Source organism: Apaloderma vittatum, unplaced genomic scaffold, assembly GCF_000703405.1.
Source record: "Apaloderma vittatum isolate BGI_N311 unplaced genomic scaffold, ASM70340v1 scaffold15736, whole genome shotgun sequence".
Lineage (NCBI taxonomy): Eukaryota > Metazoa > Chordata > Aves > Trogoniformes > Trogonidae > Apaloderma > Apaloderma vittatum.
The window spans coordinates 1-10639 of NW_009723514.1; the positions used below are offsets into that span (position 1 = coordinate 1).

Below are 10639 nucleotides of genomic sequence, written 5' to 3' on the forward strand. Positions count from 1 at the left end.
AGCTCTGGCCAGGGCATTGTGTAACATGGGTATTTCCAAATCTGCTGTTCCCAGCTTTATGAAAGGATATTTGCAGGCAGTTTTTACCAGAAGTGCCTGCTGAAAGTGTCCATCCCTGCTTATGGGGGAGGTCCTGGCTCCTGGAGGCTGGGGAATACCAGCACGGATGCTCAGCTGGGGAAAACCCGTTATGAGTGCTGTCATGCTTTTTGGCCACACATTTGCCACTCCACTGCTGTGTCTGGGCTGCAATGGGGTGCCAAGGAGCCTTGACCCCAAGGTACCTCAGGCTTGGCTGCAGTGCACAGCCTCAGCCTGCTCCTCCATCAGCGGTGCAAACTCACCCTGCACTGTGCTCTTTCAGGGCTTTCATTTATACCACACCTCCTTCCCCTCTCCACCGTGATACTGAAGGAACTGCAGATCAGTTCTACGAAGTGCCCTATCTCCTCTCCCCTGGAACTGGGCATGATGTCTTGCTGCTGCTTTTACAAACAGGCTTTTGTTGGAAGGAATTGTTTTATGAAAAATAAACATTCCCCAAATAGCACGGATATCATGTTATAACCCTGACAAAAATCGCATTTACGCAGGTGTTCTTGAATAACATTAAGTACATATTTATAGAAATCTCTTTATGTTATAGCAGTTGCTAGGCGAGGAGGCTGAAACGACTGATTCTCACCGCTGCCTCAGTGATTTTCAAGGCAGTTTCCTAAAATATGTGTGTTTTAATTCCCCAAGTCATCATGACTGGAGCCGTATTCAAGTCCTCCTCTCTTCTCTGCAGGGGCCCCACAGCTCTCTTGCACCTCTGTCCACAAAATCTCGCTGGCCAACAAACTGGCTGCCTGCGGGTAACTCCTCCCCCAGTGTTTGCTTCCCTCTGTCTTGGAAAATAACTGCACAACAAAGTATGTTTTCTCACGAAGCTGCTGTTTGCTTTGGCTGTTTTTTTTAGCAGGCAGGTGCTGCCTCAACAGTAGCCAAGGTTGGTGATAACAAACACAATCGGTGTGGGAAGGCTGAAGGGGGCAGGAGGGGCAGCCATCACCTCATGGCCAGCAGTTTGGTTCAGAGAGCTCCCTCAGGGACCCTGTAGCCATGGGTGGACACAGGCACAGGCAACACGAGTCCCTGTGTTGGCATCACTGATGATGGCCACCCACAGGTCATTCACAGCCATAGGTTTATTTTAGCATCACGTAAACAACATTGGCACTATTTGCCCGTAATCTTTATTTTCCCTGTATTTATCAACCCCAAGCTCAGCTGCCTATCTTGCAGGTGCAGGGACGAGCTTGGGGCTTTGACATAGACTTCTTGAGAAGTCCCAACATAGACAAAAAATAAAATAAGAAAGAGCTGGGATATCTCTGCAGTGTTTGTACTCTCTAACAGGCAGCCAGGGAAGCAGCACAGGGCTGACAATCATTACTGCGGCTAAATCCTGCGATGCCATGTCTGTGCCCTGGCACAGCAGGGCAGATAGGGAAGAAGTCCAAAGCAGAAGTCCAAAGCAAAAGTTAAAAGTCAGCAGGGTGGTGGTTTAAACTAGTGTGTGTCAGGGGTCAAGAAAGTGTTAGTGAATAATAAGAAGAAAGCGTTAATGAATACCCAAAATCTGCTGTTCAGTCTGTGATTGAATCACCATTGAAAAACAGCAGTGCACGCAAATGTTAGAGAAAATCATCTGTAACCAAGGACTGCCCAAGTCCACAGCCATGCCCTTGCAGATGTTGCTGAAAGCTGAATCTGTCAGATGCAAGTTTTATGGAGGTGATACAGTCAAAAGAGGAGGAAGGAGCAGAAATAGCCCTTGACACAGACTGAAAGAAAGTCTGCAGGCGGCCTGTTGCCTAGGATTAAGAAGCAACACTGACACGTCATAGCAATAAAACCCAGCCAAGTCAGAAATTGTGCTGGCTTCAGTACCTTGCTTTTGTCCCTTGCCAGCTGGATTGGAACCTCACCATCCCTGGTAGCTGCCAACACAAGAAAAATGGAGGTGGGCACCCCAGCTGAGCCACAACGGTGTCCTGTCACCGCTGTCCCCCTCCAGCATCACCACAATGACCCTAAGGGACAACACCTCTGTACCCTACATCACCTGTGGGCTCTCCCATGGGAGGACGACACCAGCTGATCTGGGGAGGGCCGCATCCGGGACAACTTGTCCTTCCCGGATAACACTATTCCGCTGCCCAGGCGGATGCTGGAACACTCCCCCGGGAGCAAAGAAAAGGCCATTTATCACTCGTTGGCAGCACGGGGCCACCACAGCGATGACCTATCTGCACCCAGTTCTTGGGACAGGCAAGGGCTGCCAGGGGGGTGGAAAGGGAGGACAGTTACAACACAGAGGACAGGCTGCTTCCCTGGTGGCACTCGAGGACTAAAAGGAGGGCTTTAGCGCAAAAAGTTCTAAAATAGCCAGAAAGAGCTCATAGCCAAATCTGGCAGCAGGCCCCCTCCCACACCCCCCCGAAACCTGGCAGGTACAGACTTCAAACGCTGCGCTGGCAGAGAAAGAGGGAAAAGAAAGCAAGGTGCCCAGCCCCGGACGGGAGGAGACAGGATTTGGTCAATGGCCAGCCTTGAGGCACTGCTGCTCCCCACAGAGGCATTTTCAGGAGGAATGCTAGGCTCCCTGCCTAGAACCAGGGAGCAAGAGGCAGGTCTCAGCTGCCATCACATCTCAGGGTGGGGTGGCAGATCTTGCTCCCATTAGCAAAACCATGCAAGAGCCAACCCTGCAACTAGGGCTTGCCCCCTCTCTGCGTCCCCAGCCCTCCATCCCAGTCCATGAAGAAAAAGGGGAGAAGACAGGGGATCCCTCCTCCAGCTTGCCCCCAGAGCAAAGACGACACGCTAGAAAGGAGAGAGATGGATAAATTTATTAAAAACTTAATATTTGATTTATCCCCTAAAACATGCTCTGATACTCCACCTCCAGCACCAGCAGGGAGGGGTGGGACAGTACCAGACCAGGACCTGCTGCTTGGGCTCCGATTGTCACTGTCGGGGAACCAGGGCACCCCTGGGGATTGCATCTGTCACAGGCTCACCTGGGGTTGGTGCCCTGGGGCAGAGCCAGTCTCTCTTTGCAGCATCATACAATGGAGGGACAACTACAGCATCCATGTGCCTGTGTGCACCAGTCCAACATCCTGACGCACACATGCACCCACGGGTTTTTTCCTTTTGCCCTGCAGGCCAGCTCCCACCTTACCCTGCCCGCTGACTGCGGTCTCCTGTGCTCCTGGACAAGGCACCACCTTCAACGGAGGATGGCTGGGAGTCCTGTAGGCTATAAGAGCCCTGAGTGATGGGGAAGTGGAGGCACAGGCTCCAGTAGCACCTCCTTATCCCACCCCTCTCCTCTCTGAGGAGGCATCACCTGCACCTCTGGTCCCCTCTCATGCTCAGCATTGGTGGCTGGAAGCCCCCTGAAGTGGAGGGCATGTAGTGGAGGTAGGGAAGGAAAACAGCAATGCGTGTATTATCAAAGAGGGGGAAGGGAAGGGTCCCTGCCTGACAGCTGAGGCCCCCTCAGCCCCCTGGTGGGTGCACCCGTTGCCCTGCTCAGTGGCACCAGGCTCAGGGGTGGATGGAGACCTGGTGGGGGTGCGTGGGTGCTGGGGCCTGTCCAGCTCTGCGCTCCAGGGCCAGCTGCATGCTCCAGATGCTAAGGGGCCGCATGTAAGCCAGTGAACGGTAGACCTTCTTTTCACGATAGGCCTCTGGTGTCTGGAAAGCCATGCCCAGCCGCTCCCAAACCGTCCGGTAGCAGCCCTCTGCCGTACGAAAGCCCTCCTCCACTAGCCCCTGTGGCAGAGAGAAGACAACCATCAGCACGTCCATGGAGCAACAAGGACACAATGTGTGCTGAGGGGTGCAGCATCACCACTCACCTCCTGGATCATGGTGGCAGCCAAGGCATAGACCACACCAATCCACACCTCGTTGGACTGCACGCTGGAGGTGTCGGGCACCCCGTCAGGTCTCATGCCATTCACCGCTCCCATGGTGCCACCAGCAAAGCTCATGACATTCTTCTCAAAGATGGTCTTGAGTGCACTGACAACATGACTCTTGGGGAAGACCTGTGTGGAGGCAGAGGGGGGGCTTAGGGCTCAGTGCTCAAGCAGACCCCTCGGGCTGTGTTTCCAGGGAGCAGGGTTAAGCTTTTCCATGAGAAAAAGGTCAATACTGCTCACTGGGGAAATAACCATTTCAGGAAAATAAAAAGATGAAGTTAAAAAAATCTCTTTCCTGGAAAAGACGCAGTTGCTCAACAGAAGAGATGCTGAACTTCACTGCACCTTCCTCCTTGGGAGGCTGACAGCTCATGCAACTAGTGTGTCACCACAAACAGACACACCCCCACATCTCTTGGGAGTTTGCTTTGGGGACCTGGCCAGCCACATCATCCTCATCTTGGTTTATGGTCACCACTACTCGTTTCTCAGGCTAAGGACTATATGAGGTCCAGGCTTTCTCCTGGTAAAATTGCTGTACTGTTCTCTCAGACTCTTTGCACAAGCTACAAGAGGCACTGCAATGCTACAGCAAATGGGACACTGGCCACAGGTGGCCAAAGGATGCTCTGGGATCAGTGAAGCTGGAGGTATCTTCCTGCCAAATGGAATTGTTATGGCTAAACCAGTCTAATGACACGAGAATGCATCTTGCATCTGCAAAGTGAATGTTGTGGATACCAGGAGCTTTGTCTGAGTAAATTCTGGGAGCCTTAGAAACAAGGCTTAGGGGAAATTGAATGATTTCACAAGAACTTTAATCCTTCCGATTTTGTCATCAAGTGGTGATGCAAGAGTTTGTGGCCTGGAGCAAGCGGAGTCTGAGGTGAGAGAAGGGGCAGCCTGGGACTGAAAAGGTTAAGACTGAGATGCACAGGATGCCTTATAGTTTTCTGTGTCCGTTATGAGGGATTTGAAACTTTCATCCCAAATGAAAATTAAAGGCTTGTGAAAGGTCAATGGTGCTTGCTGGATAAACAGCCATATCAGGAGATTATCAGGAGGAAGTAAAAACCTTTCCCCTCTGATACAGGGGGGGAAAAAAAAAAAAGTTGTTCAACAAACTAAGGGCAAAAACTCAAAACAGTAACAAGAACAGACTGAAATATCACGCTGAATAACTTCTTGCCTAAAAAGGAAAAAAACAACCAACCATGAAATCCCACAAACCAGAAGGAAAAAAAACAAACCACAACCCCCAAAACAACACCCCAACCAACTTCACCTGAGCACAAAACCACCTGCCAGTCAAATAAAAAGCAGTGGAGCAGCAACACAAGAAGGACTGAATTAGGATTAAAAGCCTCTGTGCACAGTTGAAAGTAAATAAAACTTTCCACTGCTTTCACCATCAGCAATAAAAATAGGAGGTGTCAGCACAGCAGAAGTCACTGCCTCAGCAAGAAAAGCAAAGCTCAAGATTTGGTGATTTTGAAAGTGGAGGGTTGGCTCACCCCCATCCCACACCCACCTTACAGGGAGAAAACCATAACAAGAGCTTTGCAGAGTGATCAAGGGCAGCATTGACAGCATGGAGCAACCGTGACACCTACTTGCAAGAACGGGAAAAGCCAGGCATCTCCTGGCTCAGTGCAGCCTGGGGACGTGCCGGACCTTTCTGGTGCAGCCCAGGGCTGGGGAAAACAGAAGGCATGACGACACCAGGCAGGATCTTGCCAAGGGAGGCTAGGCAGTCCAATCAGAGACCTCTGGAAGGCTCAGTGGAAAGGCAGTAGATCCATTTCTATCTACACTAAAGCCAAGCACCTCACACAGTTATTTTTTTGTGATGTGGCACTGGACATAAGCCCAAGGGGTGTTAGGGAGCAAGAGTCAGCAGAGGAGTGGTGTGAAGCAGCCATATACGGCAGAGGGTTTTGGGGCACAGTTTCCTCAGGGCTGTGGCTTTTCTTACTTTCCAGACTTTTCTTACTTCGTATTTCATTACTGAGGCGTGCAGGCAGTAGGAGCGTCTTAATGAGGTTATGAACAGGAGTGCTGCCAGCCAGGCAAAGGATCAAAACACATGGAAAAAAAACCTCGACGGTAGTAGTAACAGAAGTGGGAAGCTCACCAGTGCCATTTCCAGTGAGCTCAAAGCTCACTGGACAGCAGAGTACCACCATCAACAACAAAAATCTGAGGCTATGGGAAGGCAAGGGAGGTTTCTGGACTGTACCAGGTTTACTGTTTGCCCCTCAAAATGGATGTTTGGGTATTACTGCATGAGGTCTGCACCAGATCTTGCCTGGAGTCGCAGGCACAGGTCCAATGACCCATGCTCTAGGGACTAATACTAGGATAAATCACAGAATCATAGAATGGCCTAGGTTGGAAGTGACCTTAAAAGATCATCTAATCCAGCCTCCCTGTCATGGGCAGGGACACCTCTCAACTAGGCTGGGCTGCTCAAGGCCTCATCCAACCCGGCCTTAAACACCTCAAGGGAGGGAGCATCCACATCCTCTCTGGGCAATCTGTTCCAGAGTCTTGCCATTCTTGTACTGAAGAATTTCTTCCTAAGGTTCAATCTAAACCTATTCTCTTTGAATTTAAACCCATTTCCCCTTGCCCTATCACTGGACATTCTTGTAAAAAGTCCCTCCCCAGCCTTCCTGTAGGTTCCTTTCAGGTATTGGAAGGCAGTTTAGTTCTAGGCAAGTTTAGTTTGGTTCTAGGGAATTAGGGTTGCTTGTTGTTTCTTTTTAACAAACTCATGAAAAAAGATAGGAAGTTACACAAGGCATGACCAGACACCCATTTCTTGTTCCATGCCAGAGTGTTTAGCACAAGCTGCTCCCAGAAAAGGTCACATGAAGCTCCCCTCCCATATGAACAGAAGTCCGTCACCCTCACAGAGCCAAGAGCCATTCCTTACTTCAGTCAGCCAAAGCATGTGACTGTCTATCACCACCACAGAGAGCCTGGGTCTGAAAACTATCTATGGGTCATAAATAACCCCTATGATGGCTCTCCACTTCCCAGATCTGTTCCAGGTATTGCATGACCAGCAGCTGCTCTCACCCTCCCATCAGACAAGAGGAGTCTCCAGTCAATTCTCTCGCAACAGATTTTAGGGCTCCAAATAAGCCCTAGTTCCCTCAGATACTCATTTAGGACTTTAAACTGGGCAGCAAAATACACGTAAAGTTTCATACACCTTTCTCTCTCGTTCTTAAACAAACAGCACCTTACCAAGGGCAAACCCCCATGGGACTTTCCTCCAAGTGTGCCAGAGCTGACCATGGTTAAACACCCCTGCTGCGTGGCCTCTCCAAAGAGCAGATTTAATTTGAGTTGCACTGATGTGCATCCAACAGCCTCCACCCAAGCATGCACCGCTGTGGGGGATAAAGTTGGAGTCCCTGCACTAGCCATGAATGTGTAATCCACACCACATGCCAGCCCTGCAGCTCATCCTGGTAGGCAGACCTACTGCAGGTCCCGTTTCACCCCAACCCACACCAGGCTGCCCCTTCTCTTACCTCAAACTCCCCTTGGTCCAGGCCACAAGCCCCTAGAAACCACTGCCCAGCACACTGGTCTGACATGATGCTGCTGGACGTATCACTCCCACTGCTGTCATAGTTGTAGTATTTTCCTGGAAAAAGCAGGGATATAGTTTAAAATTGATAGTTTAGGACCTTGGCTCATGTGTACTGTCCCTACACTTCTACCTGCAAGACAGCAGCACAGCAACTTCTTCTGGAAGGGTCTATAATCCTTCCTTTCCCAGACCATCATACCTATACTGTTCTCTCCCCTTGCCCTCTGCTTGGGGAAACAGCATCTCCTCTCCTTCCCCCAACCCCTGTAAGGCTCCCTGACCCAAGAAGGAGCCATCCCCTTCCAAAGGGACTTGTGGCCAGCCAAGCACGGTGCTCTACTGTCGAGCACTCACCATTCCAGAGCATCCTCTCAAATGCCTCCTTGCCCTTGCTGAGGATGTCTGAGTATTTCTTCTGGATCTCAGCATCCCCAAGCACCTCTGCCATCTTGCACATCATGCAGACGGCTGCCAGCCACAGCCCGCCACAGTAGGCACTGCCAGGGCCAAAGGAAAGAAGCATCAGCAACATGGGACATCCCACAGGCTGCACAAAACTCCCACAACAGACGAGGACCATGGTCCCAGCTCTGAGCTACCTCTCCACCCCACACATCCCCATCTCCAACACCCACATCTCTCACTCACCTGGCTCCATTTACAACCCATGCGTCATAGGTCTGGTCAGCAAAGCCACCGTTTTCAATTAGCCCATCGTTATCCGTGTCAAACTTCAGCTCTGACTCCATCACAGCCTGCAGGAGACGCAGGAGATGCACCCTGGCAGCCCCTCACATTCTCCTTGGGAGCGCCCATCCTCTTGGGATGTCGCATGGCTCCCAAGAGAACCAGGGAAGGTGGATGCCCCACTGCCTGACCTCCTCCCAGTACCTGGCAGACTGGCCACATGTCCCGCAAGTACAGGGAGTCGTGGGTCAGGTAGTAGTCACGGTACACCTGCAGCACAAACTTCAGGTTGAGGTCCTTCCAGTTGGCCGTGTCGTGCATCAGGTAGGCATTGACACGCTGCCATGGCTCGTCATCTACGCAAGGACAGAGTGGATGCAGCAGGCCAGCAAGCAACAAACGTCCCCTATGCTACCCAGCAGCAAGCTCCAAAGGGTGCTGTGATTAAACAGTACTAAAGTACGTTGCACTCTCTGCAATCTCTAGCAAGAACAGCCTTCCCGCTATGGCTCAGCTTCCCCTTGTCTCCCTTGTACAAACTCCACACACTGTGGTCTTCAACACCACCACAAACCACCCAAGATTTTCATTCCCAGCTTTTCACGCCCTCTGCTCCCCAGCAGTCCCAGCCAGACCCATCACCTGGATCCCCAATGTCGTGTGGCACCACATTCTTCAGCTTCACCTGGGCTGTCTGACCACACATCAAGTACTGCCTGGGCTGGATATCCTCATTCACCACAGTGACAGCTGGAGAGGACACAGAGCAAGAGAAATTAGAAAAGCAGCAGGCATTGCAGCAGCAAGCTCCAAGCACAGGCATGGCCACCAGCACGCCAGGCTGCCCTTTGGGGCTCCAGGCACAAGATCACAGCCCTCTGCAAAGAGCTAAGAAGACACTAGGCTGCTTTCAGTTTCCCCTCAGCAACGGACAAGCAACTGTTGCCACTGCCTTAAGCAAGGGTTGAGAGAGAACCCCTGTGGGCTCAGCTCTCCCACAGCCCAGCAAAGGTCTGTGCTTCACCACTGGTCAGGCCACCACTGAGCCACCCCCAAGTCCACCCAAAGCATCAGGGTCTGCAAACAGCTCCACGCTTCTCCTCTGCAAAGGGCATGGGGAGAAAAGGTAAGACCAAGGACTTCCCCAGGCCAGCCTCCAGTGAGGAAAGAAGGCATTCCAGTGCTCGGCAGAGAGATACTGAGAGGCAGCAACGTTGGGGGTTTGCAAGTCCTGGGCCCAGCAGAGGAGCTGGAGTGCGATGCTGGCTCCACGGCACAGATTTCTATGGCACATCAGCAAGCATCAAGCCAGCGTCTCCTCAGCCAGGTTCTCCTGGGTCACTCACCAATGTCATACTGCAGGCTGATCTGCAGCTTGGGCCACAGCATGATGAGAGCAAAGGAGGCATAGAAGTGGACATCATAGGTGTTGTACATCCGGTACTCCTGGCCTGGAAGGACCAGGGAGACAGTGAGGGATGGTAGACATGCCAGAGGAAAAGGAAAAGAGGGGCAGGTCCTCCCTCCGACATGGCCCAGGAGGGTGGGTTCTTTCCCAGCACAGCCGGGGCTCCTGTTAGAAGTGGTTTCTATTCTCTCTGTATAGCACTCAGGGGTTTGAAAAACTCATGATACCTCCTACAGGACACGGTACTACAGTGGGTTTTCCTGGGAACAGCTCTGCTCCCTACTCATCAGGGTGTGAGAAGCATCCCAAGGGCAGGTTAAAACCACCTGGTGGCAGTGATGGGGAGGGGTAGTGTTGGGTCAATCCATCTTGTCCCTGCAAGTTACCTTCCAAATAAGCAAACCTTCCGTACTCCCGCAGGACAGGGAGGAGGTGTGAAAGGCCAGCCCCTGCCGGCCCCTGCAGGTCTTCAGCACAGCAGTCTGGGGGCACCTCCACCCAGATGGTACCCCCGTCTGTCATGAAGTACAGCTCATTGAAGAGGGCTGACTTGTACCAGGAAGGCAGCTGGCTGCAACCAAGAGGAGGAAAAATAAAATAAAATAAAAAAAAATCAACCAGCGCAGCTGAGCTGGTGAAGCTCCTGCTCTCATCAGCCCCAGGAGGCCAGCTGGAAAGTGCTTGCATCCACCCTACCTGCTCTCCAGGATGGGCTTCTGCCACGCTTCGATCTTCCTCTCCCACTCCTCATAGTGTGTCAGGGCATAATGCGACAGGGCAGGAACAGCATCGTCTCCACTGCCAAAAAAACGGGTGTACCGCCTGCCAAGCGGCATTTTGGTGAGTATGCCGTGGGCTCACGCTTGGAAGCCCACCCGGCCATAGGAGAGGGGCTGGACTACGGTGAGCAGCAGAACAACACAACTGCTGGCGCAGTGAGGTTGAGGAGCAGGGGGG

The 10639-nt window shown here is 51.9% G+C and overlaps 1 protein-coding gene across 1 annotated transcript in view; it reads right to left on the minus strand.

Moving 5' to 3' along the window:
- Window positions 1–3600: 3600 nt before the first annotated feature.
- Window positions 3601–10639, minus strand: part of GBA2 (glucosidase, beta (bile acid) 2) — a 15635-nt gene continuing 8596 nt past the window's right edge. The window contains exons 8-17 of the mRNA XM_009872157.1: window positions 10379–10504; window positions 10069–10253; window positions 9621–9725; window positions 8917–9024; window positions 8479–8630; window positions 8236–8342; window positions 7942–8084; window positions 7526–7641; window positions 3915–4106; window positions 3601–3828 (exon numbers count right to left, since the gene is read on the minus strand). Coding sequence (XP_009870459.1) covers window positions 3601–3828; window positions 3915–4106; window positions 7526–7641; window positions 7942–8084; window positions 8236–8342; window positions 8479–8630; window positions 8917–9024; window positions 9621–9725; window positions 10069–10253; window positions 10379–10504 — 1462 coding nt within the window. The remainder of the gene's footprint in view (window positions 3829–3914; window positions 4107–7525; window positions 7642–7941; window positions 8085–8235; window positions 8343–8478; window positions 8631–8916; window positions 9025–9620; window positions 9726–10068; window positions 10254–10378; window positions 10505–10639) is intronic.